The sequence below is a fragment of the Amblyomma americanum genome, chromosome 7, assembly GCF_052857255.1.
Source record: "Amblyomma americanum isolate KBUSLIRL-KWMA chromosome 7, ASM5285725v1, whole genome shotgun sequence".
In the NCBI taxonomy this organism is placed as follows: domain Eukaryota; kingdom Metazoa; phylum Arthropoda; class Arachnida; order Ixodida; family Ixodidae; genus Amblyomma; species Amblyomma americanum.
Genome location: NC_135503.1, coordinates 81,489,435 through 81,512,713, shown reverse-complemented (window position 1 = coordinate 81,512,713; position 23,279 = coordinate 81,489,435). Strand labels below are relative to the sequence as shown.

At 45.1% G+C, this 23,279-nt stretch overlaps 1 protein-coding gene across 1 annotated transcript; it reads right to left on the bottom strand.

Moving 5' to 3' along the window:
• Window positions 1-379: 379 nt before the first annotated feature.
• LOC144097861 (uncharacterized) lies at window positions 380-23,279 on the bottom strand. The gene is made up of 9 exons (XM_077630472.1): window positions 23,083-23,279; window positions 18,428-18,629; window positions 16,966-17,069; window positions 14,376-14,578; window positions 13,382-13,550; window positions 8,418-8,693; window positions 7,862-8,006; window positions 6,875-7,147; window positions 380-531 (listed from the first exon to the last, which is right to left on the bottom strand). The coding sequence occupies exons 1-9, from the start codon at window positions 23,203-23,205 to the stop codon at window positions 380-382; spliced, it is 1,647 nt and encodes a 548-aa protein (XP_077486598.1). The 5' UTR covers window positions 23,206-23,279.

Here is a 23,279-nt window from a genome sequence, read left to right as displayed (position 1 = left end):
ATGCAGGCCATATGACATTGGTGTTTGGTGGGAACACGCAAAAATTCGCAACGAACCGATAGTGTTTGAAAACATGCAATGCTCTATGCCCCCGCGCTTCTAACGGTAACAACCCAGGGCTGTAAGGAAGTAATTAGAGAATCTGCAGAGCATTCGCGAAGTCTGGTTGCTGCCCTCCGAGAGTGCACATTTTTATTGTTTTCAGGGAAACCAATGCTAGACGCTAAAACTTCTTTTCTGACGCTTAGAGAAGAACTCTTTAACGTAGAAGCCTAGAAAAATGAGAACGATTAGATTAACAGTAGAACTGAACGATATCTCTTAAGAACTGACAATTTCCAAATGTCGAACAGCAAATCATAGGAAAAATTGTAGTGCGTCAGGTTTGTTGGAAGAGTTTATTTAAGTAAGCACTTCTCCCTGCGCATGCTTGCACCACTGCGGAACGGCTGAGTTTTCCAGACTCTGTCTTTGGTAGTGAGTCGAAGTAGAAGACGCCTCCGTGTAGGTTTTTGTGCATGGCTAGGTTATCTGTCAGAAAGGAAAATGACAAACGTATCACATACTTTGAACAAATAAATAGCTTTTTGTCTTCAAACAACTTTTTCATTCACTTTTAAAGAAACTGCCTTTGGGAATACTGGGCACACATCTTAGCATAGATAGCATTCTTCTCGATATACTTGTTTTTATTAGTTGTGTGAGGCCAGAGAATCAATGTCGTGAAAATGATACATAAGGGTGAAAAAACAAATACGTTAGGCTCTAAAAAGCGCAGAGGCCAATATACGATGTGTTGCGACGAATATGCTTTGGCTGTACTGATTTTGCATTTCAATTTCTTTGTCATCGACATTTTTTAGGTCGTTTGGGTACGAAATGGATGTCGCGAATTAATTCCACTGCTGCATGGAAATGGGTGCAGTGTTATTTGGGCGGTGGCCTTCTCAAAGACGAATATATGTGGGTAGGAAGGAGGCGGCGGCTCGTAGCTCGCTGATGAATTTTTACACCAGGTGGACCCATCGAAGGGTGCTACGGAGGAGCTTGGCGACTAAGCATTCTTCATGCACACGCGCTCTCACACAACACACGCACGTGCTCAAAGGCACGCGCACCTATAATCAAAGACGGACACGAACCTCCGCTTTTAGCCCAAAAGCACTATACTGCTCATGCAGCAACGTGGTTTCCGCCTAATTAACTGTTCCGTTCAACGTAACAAAACACTCCAGATACACATGGGGTCCGAAGCTAAACTGAATGAAGAGAAAGAAAACTTCGGTCGGACATTTAAAGTGCACCTTAAGGGTATTACACGATAACGTTGATGGCTCCCTTCAGTAGTCTGAGGTCCTCCTTGCAAATCACTTTACAGACATGGACACTGCTGCACGACTCGGAATGCCTCTCCAGCGAGGCCGAGCAAACGTGCCTCCATAGGATAGAGTAGGCTTGTGTGACTCGACATAAAAAGGGCGCAGTTCTGTTCCCATCTCACTTCATTGTTGTTTTCAGTGTCGTTAACTTATTTTACTTTCTTACTTGTAATAATAACGTTTTACGGCCTTATATTCACAATTCGTATTATTGTTTTAACATTTCAAACCACCGCTCCACGTGTTACATCAGGGCCTGTTCGACCAATCCGCATTTTCTCGCACGCTGCAGGCGCCAGCATTATGAGCCTGTTTACGATCACTGGAGGATAAAAGCCTCCCCCATGTATCTCTAATCAACCCTGTCCTTTGCCAGCTGCGGTCACCGTATTCCTGCAACCTTCTTACCTTCCTCAGCTCATCGAACTCTCCACCGCCTCTTCCTACGCTTGCCTTCTCTTGGAATCCACTCCGTTACTCTTGAGGACCAGCGGTTATCTTGGCTTTTGCATTACATGCTCTACACGCGCCCATTTATTCCTGTCAATTTCGACTAGGCTGTCATAAACACGTGTTTGCTTCCTCACCCACTCAGCCCACTTGCGGTCTCTTAACATTATACCTATCAGTTTTCGTTCCATAGCTCGCTGCGTTGTCCTTAACATAAGCTGAACCCTTTTCGTTGGCCTCCATGTTTCTGCCCCGTAGGTGAGAACCGGTAAGATACAAGTGTTGTATACTTTGTCTTGAGGGACACCGGTAATTTACCATTCAGGATCTAAGAGAACCTACCATATGCGCTCCACTTCATTCTTATTCTTCTAGTTATTTTCCTCTCATGCTCCGGTTCAGCGGTCACGGCCTGCCCTAGGTAGACACATTCTTTCATTACTTTCAGCGCCTCGCTACTAATTGCGAACTGTTCTGTTCTTGTGAGACTGTTGAACATTACTTTGGTTTTGTGGATGTTAAATTTATGACTCATCATTCAGCTCTTACTCTCTAACTCATTTATCATGCCTTACAGCTCATCTCCTGAGTGATGTAGCGAGGCAGTATCATCAGCGAATAGCAGTTTATTTAGGTATTATTCATTAACTCTTATCCCCAACTTTTCCCAATCCAGTCCACGGAACACCTCCTGTATACAGGAGATGAATAGCAATGGCGAGATCGTGTCTTCCTTCCTGACACAATTCTTTGTTGGAATTTTATTCCTGATTCTATGAAGTACTACACTAGCTGTGCGGTCGTTATAGATATCTCCCAATATTTTCACGTAAGAGTTTTCTGCATTCCGATTCCGCAATGCCTGCATAAATCCTGAGGTTTCCACTAAATCAAATATTTTCACGCAATGATGAACGCTATATACAGGGGTTGCCTATATTCTGCGCATTTTTCTACCAGCTGACTTATGGTGTGAATATGGTCTATTGTGGTTTATCCTTTACAAAAGCCTGCGTGATAACCTGGTTGATTGAAGTTAAAGGTTGTTTTGATTCTAGTTTCGATCACCTTAGTGAATACCTTGTAGAAAACAAACAGTAGGCTTATCGGTCTGTGATTTTTCGAGTCATTGACGTCTCTTTTCTTATGACCAGATAATTTTACTGTTCTTCCAAGCTTCTGGTACGCTCCAGGCCATAAGGCATTGCTCATACAGAGTGGATAGTTTTTCTAGCACAATCTCCCCTTCATACTTCAACAGACCTGCTGTTACCTGTTCCTCACCAGCTGCTTTCCCCCTTTGCATTGCTCCTAAAGCTTTTTTTTTCAATTCCTGTTTTGTTACTGTTTTGCAGTGCTCTACTGCCTCTCCTAGTAACGTTCTGTGTAGAACTCTTCGGCTACTTTAACTTCCATATGTATATATATTTCTCATGGCGTTTCAGTCTTTGTCTTTTAGCGCATACACCTGGTTTTTACCGGTGCCTAGTATTCTCTTCACTGCTTTTAGGGTACCTCCGTTTTAGAGCGTGCTCGTTTTTCTCCATATTAAACTTCCTTATGCTGCCTAGCTTGAGCTTATTTATTAACTTGATAGCTCTACCTGTCCTATTCTGTCCTTAGGGTTAGATGCTTTTTGCTTTGGTGTTTCTTCATCAGAATTTTCGTCTCCTGAGATAGCTTGTTGGTATCCTACCGCCTGCTTCTACTGCGCACTCCGTAATGATAGCTGTAAGATTCTCTTTTCATTGCTTGGACATTAAGATTCCCTTGCTCATTTAGAGCTGAATATCTGTTCTACAGTTATATCCTGAATTCCTCTACTTTCCCTCTTACTGGTTAATGGACTTCCACTTCACTTGCTTCTTCCGTTCCCTCTTCAAGTCAAAGCTAATTCGAGACTTCAGCATTCTGTGGTCGCCATAATGAACCTTTCCGAGGACCTCCACGTCTTGAGCTATATCAGGGTGAGCGCATAATATGAAGACTATTTCTTTTTAGTCTCACTATTGGGGCTTCACTCCCTGTCCACTCCTTTTAGGAAGAAGATATTCATGATGCGTAAATTATTTCGCTCTGTGAACTCTGCTAATTACACCTGTTATTCTTGAAGCCTAGGCCATAGTCGCCTGTCGCCTGGACTTCCGCCTGTTTCTTGCCTATCTTGGCATTGATGTCACCCATTAGTACAGTATACTGTGATCATACTTTGTTCATTGCCGGTTTCACGTCTTCTTAGAAGGTTTCAACGATCTGGTTTTAATGGCTTCATGTAGGTGCGTAGGCCTGCACCACCGTCAGCTTGCACCTCTTATTAAGCCTAATTAGGATAGCTGCCACCCTCTCGTTTATACTATAAAACTCCTTTATGGCGCGTGCTATATCCTGATGGACGAGGAATCGCACAACTAGTTCTCGTCTTTCCGCAAATTCACGATAGCACCGTACATGCCTGCCCCTTTATACTCTATACGCCTCATCTGTGCTCATAACCTCAGTAAGTGCTATGACATCCCTTTAGTTCCCCGCTAGTTCCTACGAGCCTTAACGCTACCGCTAGAATAATGACCCAGTCATTATCAAAGTAACTATAAACAAGTCACGCAGTCCGTATCAGTAACTTGAGGTGTTAAAATTAATTAACCATTCTTGCGATTCCTTGTGCTTCTCACCATCGGTGGCTTTCGCTGTCTTTAACGCTAACATAACTACTATCTTTTTAGGGCATGTTCTGGGAACAACGGGGTGTTCAAACATTTTTTTTTTGTTTTCGCGATTCCCAGGCACTAAACACTCCACACGAGAGTGAACTGCTACCGGTATCAACTTCTAAAGGCGGAAAATTATTTCCAAAACCGTACGCCATTGTTGTCTGTAAATACCATTTGCAAATTAGGCGGCGAACCACCTTTGGTGGGTTCTGTTCCCAAACAGAGCGCACCCTGCTCTCTAAGGGTGGCTGTCTTTGCTGCTCAGAGCTCGATTTCTTCATAGAGTGCTCAAAAGAGAGGCGTTCAAACAGTCTTCGACCTACTCCGCCTGTCCAACATCCACTCCTTTCTTTGTGCTTTATGGTTTTTTACCCAGAACGCCTCCCTTCTCCTCGAAACGCCAGGATCCCTCAGAATCGCACAACAGTCTACCAGAACTGTTCACCATCTGCATTGAGCTTTTCTTTTCGCTCGCAAACCCTGTCAGGTATCGAGCGATAAAGATGCTAAGTTTTTTTCTCAAGCTGTGAAACACGACAGTCGTCGGAAGTATTTAAAAAATAAAATTCAAGAGGACAGTTTGTTTCCGCCTTAACACGAGATGGCGCTAACAGCTTAATACCCGTATTGCGGAATTGGCCATTCACGACTTGATATCTGTCGGTACTTGGAAGTCCTCGTGCTGCTCAAGGTGCAGTTGTGCAGCGGTTAAACGACGCGTAACTTCCCTGCGATGGCAGGCGCTGCCGACGCTGGGCTTTGCGAGACCGAGATTGCTTTTCTTGCGCAATGTCTCTTGACCAATCATTGGCTGAACTGCCACCAGCCACGATGGGCAGTTTTCTCCCAGTCAGGTGGGCAGCGTGTGATGACGCCAAAAGGTCACGTGACCTATGTGACCCACCTGCCACCTAGGTTTCTTGTGTGCTGATATTTCGTAGATTTTCCTCTCGCCGTGAACGGACCCCGATGACGACGCTGGCTATACTTCGACCTGGGCTCTTTAACGCTCGCACGTTACTATTCGCTCAGACAACGCTTTAATTCCTGCGGTTTGTTTTTATTTGTTGAGTATTTCTTAATCTTATTGCGCCGCTTGGATTAAGTTTTGTTGCCTGCGGTTTTCTACCTGTACAAGCACCGCAGAGCACACGGCGTTCTTTCGCGCGTCGCCTCTATCGTAAGAGTGCCCCCTCTGCCTTCATCAATGTCGCGCCTTCAGCTGTGGCAGGCGAAGGCAATCAACATGTTTAAAATGCCTGATAAGGGACTAATATGCGAATACGCTCTATGTAGTGCCGCAGGACACAAGCTGTGCAGTGCTGAGTACCAATTCGATCCTTGCCCTTTTACAAAAAACAAGACTTTTGGGCAGATGCCATAGCAATCGACGGCCCTCAAAGCCGTCAAAGCTTTGTTTCGATAGCTGAAGGCGTCGCGTTTCCGTGACGTATTGTGACTAGCCAGAAAGCGCTTCCTTAACTCTTATTTTTGCTCACGGGTGGAAAGTTGGGTGAGTCGGTATCGATCCATGGTAGCCTTCGTGCTGTGTGTTCTGTCTTCGTCCGTCGTCTTGTTTTCGCTCTCTTTTTCTCATGGTTATTTTACTCCTCACCCCTTTTATTTTTTTCCTTTACATTCCCTCATCTCTTTATTTCAGCGGAGGAAAGCCATTCATCAGCTCTGTGGTTAACCTGCATGCCCTTCAGTTTGCTCCTACTCTTTACCTATAGAGAACTGAAGACTCGAAAGATGAAACTGCTACACCCTGGCGAAGGTCTATTAAAGCAGAAGGACTCTGTGTGCTTCGCTGTTTCAGCTGTATGACCCTTCAGACTCGATCATGCCTCATTTAAATTCTCGCCGCCTTTTGTCATTGGTTGATATACCCCCTTAAGGGTAACGGAGTGGGTTCCAAGAGAAAGTAAGCGTAGCAGGGGGCGGCAGAAGGTTAGATGGGCGGATGAGATTAAGAAGTTTGCAGGCAAGGGGTGGATGCAGCTGGCAAAGGATAGGGTTAATTGGAGAGACATGGGAGAGGCCTTTGCCCTGCAGTGGGTGTAGTAGGGCTGATGATGATGATGATGATGATGATATACCCCCACACTCTTCTCACAGTGATGGTCACTCGGTAGCGCCCATGATAAGAATGAAACACATGGCAGCGAAGATATCACTAGCTTACTCTCATCCTAGACTAATGTGGTTAACGGCTTGTTCAATGTCTAAAATTTCCGTAACATAAATAATGTGTCTCTTTAATGAGGTGTAACGTCGTAAGAATCGTCAAATTCGCATCGGCGCACAAAAACCGAAGCGCCCCTGCGCACCAACCTGCGATGGTGGCCTTGATCCTTTTGGCGAGATTTGCAGGGTCGTATTTGTTGCCGCTGTGATCCCTGAGCACCACGGCAGCTGCCGGACTCTGTCCGTACTTCGGATGCGGCAGGCCCACCACGGCCACTTCGGATATTTGCTCCCAGTGCTCCTGGAGGATCACCTCTTCAATCTCCGCGGGGTTAACCTCATTGTCTATGCACTTGATCATTTCCTTTAGCCGCTGGACGATGAAGAGGTGACCATCTTCGTCGTAGTATCCAGCGTCACCTGCGTTAAGTCAATGCATAAGCTCTAGAAACGGGATCGCCTCTTTCTAGCACTTCGCCGCTACGAGGTCATTTACTCGCATGAAAATTTCCTAGATTCACATTTTTTATTTATTGTTTAGTATCATTAAAGTAAACAGTCCTCGCAGAAGCGCCACATTGTGGATCGCGATGAAACCTGACAGCAGTTAAATATAATTCGATATATGAAATCATTCAGTATATATTTGGGCTTACGTGGCCGCACTTTCTCGCTGAAAATTTTAATGGCTCTCTGCTCTGCAGCTCGTTTTCTTTTAAAACAGCTATGGAAGGTCAGTTTGGCCCACAGTTTATATCTGTCATCGCCATCTTCTCCCAAACAATGTGGTGGGCCTTTTTCTATTCGAGCCGCCGGGGTGGCTCAGTGGTTATTGCGCTTGGCTGCTAACCCGAAAGACGCGGGTTCAATCCAGACCGCAGCGGTCGAATTTCGATGGAAGCTAAATTCTAGTGGGCCGTGTGCTGTGTGATGTCAGTGCACGTTTAAGAACCCCAGGTGATCCAAAATACCGAAGTCCTTCACAACGGCGTCCCTGATAGCCTCAGTAGCTTTGGGGCGTTAAACCCCCATAAACCATAAACCTTTTCTATTTGAAAAATTTTCCGGAGCGCTCAACCCGGTATCCAACCATCCGCGATGCTAAACATCGTCTTATGAAAATTCATAACGCACCTGACTTGCACCAGCCTTCGTTGTCAAAGATCTCGGCAGTCTCCTTTGGTCTTTTGTAGTACTCCTTCAGCATGGTGGGTGCACGAAAGCATATTTCACCCGTGTGGTTGGGTCCTAGGTTCTGCCTCGTCACCACGTCAACGACCTGTGACACGTTTTCGTTAGTATTAATTTCAAGATAATTCTGCTAAAAATATTCATTCGGACGCTTTCATTGCAATGTAGCAAAATGCTTCAGAAAGAAAGCCTCTGAAAGACGTCAGAAAACCTTTGTCTTGTTCCATGTACATACAGTACAATATCCTCTCTTATCAAGAATTTAACTCTTCTTCCCAGGAAGAATTAATCTGATCCCAATTTTTACTTGAATCATCTGTAATTGTTGATGGTCTGGTTGGTGCATGTATTTGATTATTAACAATATATCGTCGCATCCAGTCGGTCTTATGTTCGCGAAATTCGCTGTTATTCTTACATTGGTTTGATGGTTTTCGGTTCGTTATAATTACAATTTGCCAAGGGTAGATTGCAAATAAATAACATCATATCTGCCCACCTTGATCTGCGACCACGGAGCGGGGAAGCCGACGTCCGTCCCTGCGGGTGCATAGACTGAGGTCGAACAGAGGACGGCCATGGACTCGGTCATGGCGTACATGTCTACTATCCACTCAAGGTCCCTGAACATGGCTTGCACGGTCTTGCGGCCGGCCTGCGGGAACGCGCTGCCGCAGAGGTTGATGCGGCGGACTCCAGGGAGATGGTGGCCTGTCCTGTGCATTTCGTCCCCGAGCAAGCCAAAGTGTCCATATAAAATCGACAAAGTGGTCACCTGCAATGAAATGAATATATCTTATTATTGATTGTACCGGGTACTGATCAACTACCGCTAATGTAGCATTACGCTCCCCACACACTGATGACTGACACATTTGATGGGGTCCTTTTTTTTTCAGAGTTCTTTGTAGAAGCCTGCCGCTAAATAATTGCTTGGGTCAGTTCCATGAGCGAACAGCAGAGTTCATGATGCCACTGCGAAAGCACTAATGATTTTAAACATGCGGAGTCAAGAAAATATTTAAAGAATAATAAAAGTGGCATTCCACGATTATCTGCTCTGGTTGTGTTAGATGCGAGCGAAAATAAAACGAGCGATGTGGAGGTCATTATACAGAACTGTGCATAGAAAGGCGTTCGGTGGGAAGGATCATTTTCTCACGCCTTCATAACGAGTTCTCAAATCTCATTATCGAAAGTGTGGAAGTCATACAATCACCCAATTATGTGCTTGATTTATAAATTACTTTCCTCGTAATTTATCTAGCAGCAGGCAGAACATTGCTGCGAAATATAACGGCTACTTTTCGCGTTAATATGAATAGAAATGCAGACGTAGGTTTGCATACGCATCGACGAAGTATTAGGGAATCAGCATATCTGCATTAAATTTTTCAGCGGGAACTAATATTTGTTGTTTTCAGTTTACAATGCAATATTTCTCATGATTTTGAACAGAGTCTCTATTAATGACTTTCGCAGAACATTCTGCTATACTCACAATGTTTCTCTCGCAATGCGAAATTCATAATTTTCAATTGGACATATTCGTGTAAAATTGAAAACAGCGATACATATACATCTTCGTAAATGAAGTGCATTTAATAACATTGAAAGTTATCCTTCAAAAGCAGCTCTGCCATATGGAGCTAAAATACTAGAGAAGCGTGTAATGTTAACGGTGGCAATTTTTCTTGATTACCGCTGCATATTTTTTCGCCTCGTCAGTGCAGTTTCAGCCCGTGTTAAGGAACTCGAACCCTGCTGCGAGATTTCGCGGATAGCCTCATTTTTATTCTTACCTATAACTAGATTGCTCTTGCCCTGCTTTTTTATTGTTGCAAGGATTTCAATAGCGTACAACAGGGTCTGTTCAATAAGTTTTTCTTTTCAGGATTTTGGTGTGCCTTCTACTCTTTATGAGCAAATTTACTGGCACATGGGCGTCTGCTTGTCCCAGCTGCGCAACTTTGTTGATCTTTCTCTGTTATTTGCGCTCTAGGAAATCAAGTTTTTGTAATCTGTTCACTTGTACGCAGTACTTAAGTAAAAGACTGCCAGAGTACGATACCGGCTTCTCTATATCAATATGTCTATAATGCGGTGATTTTCAAGGTTTTTTGCCGCTCCGTGCTGCGGTTGCCTTCTCTTGGAATCCACTCAGTTGCCCTTAAGCACCAGCGGTTATCTTGCCTTTGCATTACATGCTCTGCCCAAGAAAGTTCAATCCTCTTGATTTCGACTAGATGTCATTAACCCGCGTTCGTTCCCTCAACCGCTCTGCAGCGCTTGCAGTCTCTTAACGTTACACCTATCATTCTTCTTTCCATAGCTCGCTGCGTTATCCCTAACTTAATGTGGCACTTTTGGTTAGCCTAAATGTTTCTGCCTCTTATGTTGGCACCGGTAATATACAGAATTTGTGCATTTATCTCTTTAGGGATATTGGTAAACTGCCGTTCATGATCTGAGACAACCTGCTATATGCGCTCCACCCGATTCTCATTCTTCAGGTTATTCCCCTCTCACGGCCCGAATCAGTGGTCAATACCTGCCTTAAGTAGGCGTATATCGTAACCACTTTCAGCAGTTCACTACTATTTATGAACTGCTGTTCTCTTGCCAGACTGTTTAATACTAGTTTGCTGTTGTGCATTTTACTTTTCTGACCCATCTTTCTGTTCTGACTCATTTATCATGTTTTGCAGTTCATCTCCTGAGAGAATAAACACTTAATTGTAAAAAGACCGGAGTGGATTGTGGGTGGGGTCTTCAGTCCAAGACTCCAGTGGCTTCCACCGATGCTTTGCCAATGGCAACTAGCTCCTCGTGATCTTCCAGGGTGCCGCTGGCCAGCGTCACCTCCCACTGCTCCAGCGCCACGTTGTGCGGCTTTATGTGGTTCGGTTTATCTGAGCATGTCCACGTAATGAGCGCGAATGCGGAAATTTCGCCATACCGAGGACATGTATCTGCGTGTAATATCGGGTGAATGCGGTGTAGGTGATGGGGATTGGGAAAAGTGAGTGTTTGGATGCGTCTTAGGTGATAGAGTCCTCCGGGGAAAGTTTCGTATGTGCCGGCGGGTAGAGACACCTATTTAGGTGTTCATCTCCTGAGTGACTTAGCAAGGCAATGTCACCAGCGAATCGCAGATTACAGAGGTTTTTTCCATTAGCTATTATCCCCAACTGTTCCCAGTACAAGCCTCTGAACACCTGCTGTAAACAGGCGTTGAATAGATTAGGCGAGACTGTGTCTCCCTGAGTGACACCATCCTTGTTGCAATTTTATTGCTGACTTTATGGATGATTGTGGTACCTGTGAAGTCGCTATAAATATCTTTCAGTGCTTTAATGTGTTTATTTCACACTACTAAGAAAGGCCACATCAAGACCAGAAAAGTCTTATGTGGTCGTTCTAGTAATGTAAAATGGGCATATTCATGCTGTTTGTGCACAAATGTGTCGACTGAAATTTGACGCCTCTTTATGCGAAGGTGATACAGCAAGCACCAATTTATTTCTTTCATTAGAATTCGGCGGTTGTGACATCCTGATGGAGTCCTTTTTTATGAGCCTTACAAAAGGAATGCAAAAAGAATTTCTCAAAACAATGTCCTCGGGGCACGCCTTCCGACATAAATTGTGGTCAGGCTCTGCCCTCTGTAATCACAATTTTTTTTCCGCTCTTCTGGCGTCATGTGCATCTCATTAAATAACAATATGCATTTTCTCACCCAACGAGCACTCACTTGACAAGTCCGTTTGTTTCGATGCCACAATTATACACCAACGCAACACTTTAGATGAAATTGTGTACAAGTGCCTAAAGCAATTGCCGTCGGTCCTTAACGTTCTAAGCTGGACTGGTTTTCATTACTGTGGTCGCCTACCTAAGTTATATAGACATAAAAATAATGTTTCTAAGAGGAATTGCGAACGCCGCCTCAAAAGGTTAAACACGTATGCAAATCACATCATGCCGAATACACAGCATCTTTTCAAAACCAAGATGGCAAAAGAGGTTTCAAGTAAGTTGTATGTTGTATGCTGAAATATATGCTTTGGCATTAAATTTCGCTTCAAATACAGTTTGATACAGGAAAGCGGTAGTGAGGCCGCACATAAGGCTTTCACCTAGGGCGTGAAGCAAAATCGCTTTCCTAGGTCGTTTAGCAGGCACACAAGGTACCTTCATTATTTTTTATTCTTGAGAAAATACAGTTTTATGGGTTGTTGCTCACAATGCAGATGACTGTACAGCTGCAAAGCACAAATTGACTGCGGAAAAAAATGCGCTTCTGACTTTTTCGGCACTTGATTCAGACCAGTGACTTCATAGCCGAAAAGTACTGTTCGATAACCGTTTTGGATGTAAGACTTGTGTTGTCTACTAGGAAAACACGTGTTGACACACCGTAGTTCGCTTCCGGTAAAGGCATTTAGTGCCGATACCTGAATATTATTCGTTAAAGCGAAGACGAAATGGTTTTTTGAGAATTTGAGCTTCTTAAAGAAATCGAATCTATGAACCTTCAAGCTAAAGCATGCCAAGTATTTTTTCGCCAGCATAAAAATAGGGACGTAATTCCCGATTCAAACAGAAGAGATAGTCAGGCTTCAGCTCACTACGTTAGAGAAGTACGGAGCAACTCGTTATCACGTCATTGTTGCCGAAATTCCAGACGTCCGCTACCTTTGCCCACGAGCTGCAGGGAGCCTTCCAATACCGCCAAACAATGCTTCGTGGGCTTCACCGTCGGCGGCGTTGGTTTACTTCCTTCAAACAACCGTTTATCAGCTGGAAACCCAGCGCCGCCCCATCTGACGTCATCGTTACAGCCTCTGACCATCGCTGCGCACTGCAGAGAAGCCTGACCACCAATGCAGATTTATTCTACGATTACTCCACCATTTCAAATGCACAAAAATAATTCGCGTGCGTTATCTCCAAGCTTTACACATTATATACCTTTAAACTCGTCGAATTCTAAAACCTCGTTACCTGCCCTTCAAGCTTTTCTCCCTTATTGAAGCGCCAATTTCAATGTATGTATAGTACTTGTCACTGGACCACGGTAATCTGTCAATAAAGGTCAATTTAAATTCGTCATATTGTTCCTTTAGATTTCACCTGTCATCACTAAACAAATCAATCACAGCAGCCTTTAGTTCTAATCCTACAAGACATCAGTAAGGCTCGTAAAGCCCCGCAGCGCATCCCACCTCGCACCTGCAATCCCTCCTTTATTTGAAAGAGCTTTCGAACTCTAATAATTCAATTTCAATGCCATTCTCGGCATATTCTAATAATCACGTCAAAAATACCTCTGACACCACCACCCACTTCTACATCTATATGTATTGAAATGTCTGACACATGAGACAACTTATAACTTTAGTAATAATGCATACACACGAAGTCAAAGCAAGTGCTTAAAACTGGACAAAGCGTTCACACCTTATACTTGCTGACCAACTGTCTGACTCGTTCGAATTTGACGCCGGCGGGTGCCATGACGACTGCAGCGCCCAGGAGGATGCCCGTGGTGACAAAGAGGAAGCCCGAGGCGTGCGAGAGAGAGGATGCTACGAGTACCACGTCACTTTCCTCCCAGCACAAGCAGGGCCTGCGAAACCAGAAGAAATAATGATTTGGTGGGGATGCTTCGGAGGGGTATACTTTTTTCTCGTACAGTGTGAACGGCGCAATCAAAGTATAATGCACCAAAGGTGACCCAGCTTTCATTCTAATTGCCTAAGGGAAACTTCAAATAATATATAGCTATCACCACTGGCAGACTGGAAGTAGCAGTGGCCCCACAGCAGGTGGCAATATACTCGTTTAGGTCGAGCGCTTAAGCCAGAATCATTGGAGAAGGGCAGACCAGAAAATATTTATTGCTGCACTGTACTAAATAGAGAATGCGAGGTGGAGATTGTTGTTGTGCTGGGTGGCAGTCCCATTTCGGGACGCCATTGGCCGCCACTGCTGCCCGTGCTCTCTAAACCACGGCCCACTGGGCATCCAGGTCTGAGCTAGACAGGGCTGCCTCCCAGCCCTCCCAAGTAGGCTGACTCATAACGGCTATATGGATATTGTACTGGCAGGTTCACTCCATGTGGTGTAGGTCAACATACTGTCTTCAGAGTTTGCACCTGCCCGTGAATGGGTCCCGCCATACTAACACACGTGGATCATTCGAGAAATTTCTTGTTGTTGTTGAAGTCTATCCAATTCTATGCAACTTTAAATTGCTCACCCGCTCGTTTCCCATTTCTTCTGTTCTCTTGCACCAGGAAGTTGATGTACGAGCGTGAATTAAAGACAGCCATATACCGCTAAGACTTCAGATGGTACTGCAGCTTCACCGCGGAGTTTTTATCAACAACATTCGTTCCGACCTGCATTGCTTTAATGATCCGAAAATATCCAGAAGTGACCACAAGCGCACCTTGCAGTGGCCAAGTTTGCCAGGAAGCTGTAGTGGGTGATAACGGCACCCTTTGGAAGGCCTGTTGTGCCCGATGTGTAGCAGGTGCAGAGCACGCAATTCCGAGGGTCCTGAATGGGAACCTCTCGGAAGGCGGCTTCATCCAGGTCCCGAAACGCTGCCGCCGACACAAATCTTTCGACGGGCCCGGTTGCAAAGAATGCCTGCGCAAGGAATAAAAGAGAATCTGCCATTCTAAGTAAAATTTGCGGAAGCAAGTTATCTTCCACATCTAAGTTCAATTCTAGCTCTTGCGCATGGTTCCTGATATTAAGAGATCTACTATAAAAATCTATAAAACATGGTTTCTTGTACTTTGTGATAATTAAACATTGTGATGTTATGCTAAAAGCAAATATCACGTTCCGAAAAGATAAGATGCTCAGAGCTATACTGGCGCTTAACAAATACAGCGTTGGCAGTGATTCACTTAACAGCGCGAAGACGACAGAAGAGTGAGAACAACATCATACATGGTGAACTACAAGCCTAAATCTCATGCTCTTTCATAGCCTCACACGTAACTTGTATTTATTGTTTTTTATATGTCATTTAATAAACTGGGCTTCCACCCGCGTACGTCCCATTTAAAGCTTAGATGCCGCTAGGCACCTTCAATACATTCCAACGCAACGCAAAAATTCGAAGGAGGCATACGCCAGAAAATTGTTTAAAGTGAATTAGTGAGTCGGTTTATTATATTCTCTTAGGATATTACAGTAAATGGTACTTGAACATCCTCGAATGTGATGACTCATGCGTACCTACAAGGATAGTTAAACCGGTTCAAACGGGAGTTTTGGCCGGAAAGTGGCAAGAAGACCATTGACGCTCATTGTAGGCACCCCAGTGTTGTAGACAGCACCTGAATGCTCTTGCATTTCCTATTCATTATTAATGTCGTAATGATGCCCCAAGTTTTTTTTATTACACATTGCTTGGTCGGCTGTTGGATTCTTCTCCGCGCATTTAACGAAACACGCTTAAGTTCATACAAAACACTGACGAGCTGCTATGTATTTCATAGGAGGCGTGATGGTAGTTGATACTAAGCTATAGAGCTCATATGTGGTCAATCATGTCAAGTACCAGTTGGGGTGCGAAGAAAGGAGTTCGTACTAGACACATATGGGACAGAAATATATACACAACCATATGTGACACAAATGAATGAAAACAAGAATGATTACAGTGCTTCATATTATAATCTGAACAGGCCTTTCATTCTCTCCTCTATTTCGCTCAAATTAAACCCACCGTATGTGCAGAGCAGTCAGTTGGTCACTGGCTGCATAACATGCATTCATTTCCTTTCTTTACTCCTTAAGTCGCTCTTAGTCTACATCAAGAGCACTCCACAGCCTGTTCTTTTCTGTATGAATATGCAGTAGACGGCACCAGAGGCAGTCGGTTAAAATCTGCGGAGCAAATTTCGATGAGCTTCCAATATGTTTTAATTAAATGCTTTTAACCGTCATTGGAATGTTCAGACTTCTTCAAAAAAATGATACTGAAAATATATTTAGCTCGCAAACACCATCGACTGGACATAATGGTCAGTAGAAACTATCTACACTGAATTTGTTACGCAATCAGTTCATGCATAGAAAACAAGAATGATAGCACCAATAAATACTGAAAAACTTAATTTATCACCGGTGACCGCATTGAAAAGAAACTAAATTCGATATCGGCTTCAAAAAAATTTTTGATTGATCGCATCAATCTGTTAAAATATGATTTCTGCAATGTTTGCTACAGTTAATACCGTTTCACTTTGGTCGTTATTGAATAAAACGATATTGGAATAGAATAGAGAGCACCCTTCGTAAGATCAGGGAGCCCGAAATATAAGTGCGCCACTAATATGTTAAAATACACAGAGCTTAAGAAGACAATTTTTGAGTGAATGAAACCAGTCATCAATCAGGCAAGTGTTTATGCTGAGATGTCTGCTAGCTGCAGGCACAGCTGGCCGACAGAATGATAGCTGCCGAAACAGTGAATTATTTCCACTATCTCCACTATTTCCGGCTTTCACACCATGGCGGATACAAGTGCATGTTGTGACACGATACTTGCGCTCATGGAACCTCACATGACCGTCGGCGCCGGTGCCGACGTATCCGCATAAACACCAGTACACCGTGGAGAGCACTCACAACGGATCAGAAGAGGAGTTCGTGCGCACAACACCACGTGCAATTCCTGCGTCGTAACCGGCACCCTCCACTTGGGCCACATCAGTTTATAAGCTTCTACATGATCTTAATGGAAGCGCGATTGCTCCGCGCCTTCAGACACCAATTCATTACTTGCAGCCTAGATTGCTATGTTCCAGGCCCGCTACCTGTAGCGCAGTCAAGAGAAAATTCTGTGGAAAATGCCTAGAACTTCGTTCTCGACAAAGCAATACCTGAGCCCTCTAAAATATGAGTTGACCGACGCAAAGCTGAAAATCCTCACAGTGGTGTAATGTATACAATTATGCAAAAATGTTTACATCATCATATGCACCTTAAGTATAACACTTTAGATTGCTTCAGCATACCCTCAGTTTCAGAGACGCTGCTGCTTTAGTGGTGATCTCAGCATAAGCTGGCTCCGTAATGATGTGTTTGGTATCGCAGTCGTTAAACCGATAGCGTAATTCGCCTGGAAACACCAAGGAAAAGCCATTATTTACCGTCACTAAATAAGTTCTCATATAGCGCATCGCTGCCCTACGACAACTTGCATGCAGGTTTTAACGTCATTATTTGTATAGAGTGCATTTAGCACGGGGCTTTGCGTTTGAAGAAGTCGAAAACTTGCTTACACATCTGTTAAATGTCGTACCTCTGCAGAAACCTCATGAGAAATTAGTTAACGCGAAGAGCGAAGAATATCTCGCGTTTAAAAAGGGAAGCGGCAGCCGTGCCATATCATAAGACCTAAATCTCTGACACACTTCTCCCTTATGATAGTAATCTGTGCTGGCCCCAAGAAACTAAACTTGTTAACCTTGTAAGTCGAAAGGCCAAAGAATAATTTTGCACAGGTGTGACAAAAATACTGTAAAAAATTGCAATAACTAAAATTTTAACAACGAAACAGATTTATAGAAAAAAGCTCGACGAATCATGCAACAAACTTTCTTTCGGAATTCGCTTGTGACGCTAAAAACTCGAAAGGAGACAGTCTCTTCACGTAAAACAATGTGAGCCTGCATGACTACATCAAAGGATGAGCAGTCAAGCTCATTGTTTTGAAAAGCCTCTTCTGTCTTAACTACCAAACAAAAAAGACAGCGCGGCTGCGAGAGCAGGAGCAATGAAGACCTCGAGAACCAATCTAAGCCGTGCTAGGCATAGTCTACTACTACATACACATGCGATTTCTGGGTGCTCACTGAATTAAAGCGCATCGGTGAACACTTCAAACAGTACACAGGAATATAGTGCCAAATTGTATAATGCTGAATATAAGCTGACAAACGAAAACAGGGCCAGCCAGTAAATTTTTTTTCAATGCTGAACAAAATATAAAAGCATCTAGGCTGATCAGTCGTAGTCTTAGAATACGCTACTGCATAAAAATAAGCACTGAATGTGGAACTGGGCGATTTCTCGTTACGCTTCTTTAAAAGCAGTTAAACGTACGTTTGTGCACAGGTCAGAGGTCCTCCGCTCTCCAGGAGAGTCAAGGCTGTGTTGTGGGTTCGGCGAGAACTGAAGCCCATGGCTACAGAGCAAGCTGTGTAAGGGGCAGTGGCCCGTACCAAGACGCAAAGCGTTTGCACGTGTTTGCTGTACAAAATGTGAGCACAGGTGAGGAGAGCGCAGGTATACGCTTGCGCAGGTTATGTCCATCTGTAGGCGTAGGCTGGACCATGATTATTTTTATTGTTTTTTGGTATTCATAACTCTGAGGACAACGAGATACCGTACAAGAGTAAGTTAGGTTTCGCTTATAATGCATATATTGCGCAATAAAAACATCTGACAAATATGTTCTGGAGTCAGGCCACTTACGTTCGATGTATGACATTGAGGCCAGCACGACGCTTGCTCCGGTGAAGACACAGCCCCACATGGCATAGAAACTGTCCACGCTGTTGCCGATTGCGACGCAGACCCGGTCACCTGGCTTGACGCCATGCTTCTGGAAGCCCGCGCCGTAACGTTGCATTCGCACGAAGAGCTCTCCGCGCGTCACCGCCACGGCGCCATCCGTCTGCATTTCGTGTGTAGAACTTGCGTTTTAATAAACAGATTCCTACGCAACGAACATCGAGCTAGGACATGCAACCAGCTTATTTGTGCGTTCGGTGTAACTTGAAACATCACAAAGCACCGGCGCTTTCACGAACGGGAAACTAAGGCAACATGACAAGGCGCGGATTCTTCACAGCCGCCCCTTTACATGCCTTCAGGACTCTTGGTTTCAGTTCATCAAGAACCATAGTGTAGGTTTAGAATCTCTTTTGTACTTCTTCTTCTTCTTCTTCTTCTTCTTCTTCTTCTCCTCAAGTAATATGGCACTTGCTTGCCTTGTACTTGCCTTGTCGTCGTCGTCTTCTCTTCTCCACCAATCATCTCTCTCCACCTCACCGAATGCTTCTTCTTCCTCTTCTTTTATTCTTCGGTTAATCCACGTCGTCTTCTTCACAGGTGTTTCCTTTAAAATTTAATTTAGGCTCCTTAATATATGTGACAAAGGCCCCCTCTCTCCAGACTTTTTCCATGAAAAACTGCTCACGTCATACCCATCTTCAAGTTATCCAGCCAACCGACCATCTTCTGTGGCGATTCTGGACCCAGCACACACCACACCGCAGATGTCCAGCACACACCAAACACATGCCACTAACACAGCACACCAAATTGCGTTTTCAGAACACGGACACACCGCTACCGTTGTCCGTACAGAGTCCTTAATGAACACTTTCATGAGCACAGCATACTCCCTTTAATAATCACATAACAACAACAACGTCAGCAACAACAAGATAAATCCTAGAGATACATTACAACAGCAACAACAATAGGATACATCCAAGCTGTTCAGTTGGCTTTACTGATGAAGTGAGCTCCAACGCTATCTTCTGTCGTCATTAAAAAATTGTGGTTTATTAATACCTTATCCCTCCCACACAATGTCAATAGCCATCCTTTGAAATGCTAGGTCAATGCCTGCCATCTTGCCCACAGGTACAGGACCAATTCTTTCCTTAGGAACTGTGCGCTGGCACACGTCACATGAGCGAACAAAGCGCTTAACGTCACTCTGAACTCACGGCCAAAAGAACTCCTCGGTGATCCTAGACACCGTCTTTTGAACACCCTGGTGTCCGGCCATAATGGCGTCATGTCCTAAGCGTAGCACGGTCTCTCACATATCTCTCGGTAACACCAGCTGTTGGACTCGCCTTCCTGAATTAAATATGCATTCCCTGTGCAGAAGACCATTTACCAATTGATATTCAAATGACAAACGACTCTTCTTTCTTTTAACCTTTTCCCCGACTCTTTCGAAGCAGGCCTTCAAGCTCGGGTCTTCTTTTTGTCTAATTGCAAATTCGCCCGGTGTTACGCTCAGGCACATCGTAACAGGAGTAGAGAGCGGAGGCTGCGTTGCTCGTGCTGTCGCTTGAGCTCTTGTCTCCACTGCCGACGTGAAATTGACTGCACCCGTCTGAGCTGTCGCAGGCCTTTCCTTCTTTGGATGTTCTTCAACGTCGAGCACCCTCCACTCGGGATTGGGGTCTTCGACTCTTCTTGCACTCGTAATGTTTCCCAAGATGAGATCTTAGATGGGTTGGTCTACGCATTTTGCCACTACCTGCCCAGTATAATATGGCGTGGACACTATAATCCTGGCTTCAGGAAGGTACCTTACAGTGCTGTTTACAAGAGTAACGGCCGACGCTTCCCCTGTAAGATCCTCGTCCTTCACCAGGCTTCTCCGAACCAAGACTGTGTTGGCTCCGCTGTCTCTAACCACCAATATAGGACGGTCCCCTATTTGCCCAACCACCACTGGCATTGCTGCTTTCGACTTGGGGGTTCCATTCACTGCCTCATTTTCCAGCGGCGTTTGCTCTCCTTTCAGCTGCGGAACTTCGGGTGGCGTGATAAGTTCTACCCTAGAGTCGACAACGCATGCAGCTCGGTCCTGCGTTCTGTATCGGCACTCATCCAGAGTATGATCCCTCCTCTTACAACCTTGACACACAACCTGTGTTTTTCGGGCAGCACTACTAGTCCGACAGTCAGCTGCACGGTGTCCCACCTTGCCGCAGAGAAAACACCTTAATGGCGCCTTAGATGCACCGCCATAAGCTCTTGGTTTTGCCGCATCTGTCTCTAGGATCTTTTGGGTTTCCTCCTTTGCCTTACTCAAATTTCTTAACCTTTGAGCCTCGAGGAATTGGTCTGCAGTGTCGGCGAACTCTTACAATGAACACAACTTCCTTTCTTTCAGGAATAGCGCCAGCTTAGAGCTGCAACATGCTAAAGATTGCTCTGTGACCATCTTGTCACGCACACCTTCAAAACACTGTTCTGTGTTTGACATATCAAGCCACCTATCAAAATAGTTGGATAGCCTGCAGGAAAACTGCTTAGCGGTTTCCGAATCCTCAGGTTTCGCGGTGCGAAATCTCTCACGAAACCCTCTGCCGTAAGCCTGAATCTTTGGAGGAGTGCCTTTTTGACTTTCTCGTAGTCCATGGAATCAGCAGCAGGCATCCTTCCAAACACATTCAGCGCCTCTCCGACTAAACACATGCTTAATGCCGTGGCCCATTCACTGTGCTCCCAGCCTTGCCCCAAAGCTATCCGCTCGAATCGTTGCAGATATGCATCCAAATCACCTCTTTTGTCATCGAAAGGAGCCATCAGCTTTCTTGGACAAACTGTGGCCGGTCTAAGAGATTCTGTACCCGCTAAGGAACGCTGATCATTGTCCGTGATCTCATCATATCTTCCTGCGACATGCGCCTGTTTCCACAAAATAAACTCCTTCTCCCGTTCTATCTTTCTTTTCTCCTGTTCTTCTGCCTCGCGAGCTCTTTTCTCTTCTCGCTCTTCTGCCTCGTGAGCGTCTGCGCGGGCTTGCGCCCTTTCCTCTCTATGCCTCTTTCTCTCCTCCTCATAGAGATGCATCGCCTCTTCCTTGCTTAATCCTAGCTTTAGCGCCAGTTCTAACGTTCTTGCCAAATCCATCCTTCCTGCCGTCGAGAAATCGGAACGATCCGAGACGAAGCAAAAAGAAGAAAGGAAATTAATCCTGGCACAGGCTCGCCAATTATCTTTGTCATGGATCTCCCCGGAGAACACTCGGACCGAAAGAATGGACTAGGCGACGGGTGTACCCACACAGACGCACATTTAATACACCCTACGTGGCATACACACTCGAACACAAAACTAACGAAACTAACACACAACACAAAGGCTATAAATACACACGACATGGGCTCACTGCTACCAGCGTCTACTACTAGCGTTCTACTATTAGTGGTCGGCGTTCGTGCTCACGGTTGGCTCGGTGCGGCTGCGGCGTTGTATGGATCCCGTAGCCGGCGTCGAGGCGGCGTTCGGCGTCCTTGGGCTGGCGTCACTGGCGGCGTCGTATACGCTCCCGGTCCAAGCGCCCGTGGAGGTGATGCCGGTGTTGTTGGCGTTGGGGACACCACCCGAATGGGTGGCAACCGCAATGGAGATACCCCTGGCCCTAGCAGGTGGTCGCGTCCTCCGTTGACTCCCCGGAACGGGCTCAGGCACGGCAGGAAGTCCACGATGCGATGCCGCAGAACACGAGCTCACCGGAGCAGTAGCCGGCGTCGCTCATTTCCAGCCAAAGTGTCCCTGACCCGACGGAACCTCTGCTTCTCTGCTGTTTCCCCCCTGTGCCTAGCTCTCACTCGCCCTTTTATAGCCTCGGTGTAAGTCTACGTAAGCCTTGTCGTCGCCTTCTCTTCTCCACCAATCATCTCTCTCCACCTCACCGAATGCTTCTTCTTCCTCTTCTTTATTCTTCGGTTAATCCACGTCGTCTTATTCACACGTGTTTCCTTTAAAATTTAATTTAGGCTCCTTAATACATGTTAAAGAGATGTGGAGGCCTACACACTTGCTGGTGCATGTGATCAATCTTGGAGCTGCATTCAGAGAAGACTTTACTGCCTACAATGCCTGCTCCCGGATAAAAAAAAATATCCGACGCCAAAGGAAATTGTGTTCCGTGTTGTATTGGTCCTAACTGTAACTATCCACAATTGCGCGATGCAATTTATGTGACCGCGGGTGCACCCGCAATAGACGTCAGGAGCAGTGAGATTGCCTTTACTAATGCATGCAAAATCTGGGAAATAGCTCTGCCCTTTTGAGCAGCGGTCATTTTTTTATACGGCAGTACAGGAAAACTGACAGATTGTAATAAACATACTAAAGGTTCATGGCACTCTAACAGTTTTCAAGACTCAATCCGGCCCGTTAATATACATAAGGCTGCACAATGTTGAACTGATTTTCTGAGATACACGGCTCGTTGGCGCTTTGAGAAGAACCAATAAGGCAACGAGTCATCAGGTTACGTGCTTAAAAGTGACACTGTGCTGCCTCGTGCCTTGCTTTAATCACACGCGTTTTCGCATTTAATAAACGACACAATGGGCACTTACCAGCGCCAGCTTGTCAGAGTCTTTAAATAACGCCTCCTTGGCAGCCTCGTAGAACGAGCAGCAAGGTATCTCGGCAGCAGGAAAAGGTGAGTAGACGACGCCGTCTTCGATCCTGGCTCTCATTTCAGCTGGCGAGCCTATGGAGTGCTGTAAGTCGTTGAGTCAATACACTTCGTATCCTCGCCGAACACTCTGAG

Coding starts and splice junctions, on each gene's coding strand:
- LOC144097861 (XM_077630472.1), bottom strand. CDS start 23,205: ATGAGAGCCAGGATCGAAGACGGCGTCGTCTACTCACCTTTTCCTGCT. Junction 7,148..7,861: donor CGAAGGCTGGTGCAAGTCAG/GTGCGTTATGAA, acceptor GACTTAACGCAG/GTGACGCTGGATACTACGAC. Junction 532..6,874: donor GATCAAGGCCACCATCGCAG/GTTGGTGCGCAG, acceptor CCTTTCTGACAG/ATAACCTAGCCATGCACAAA.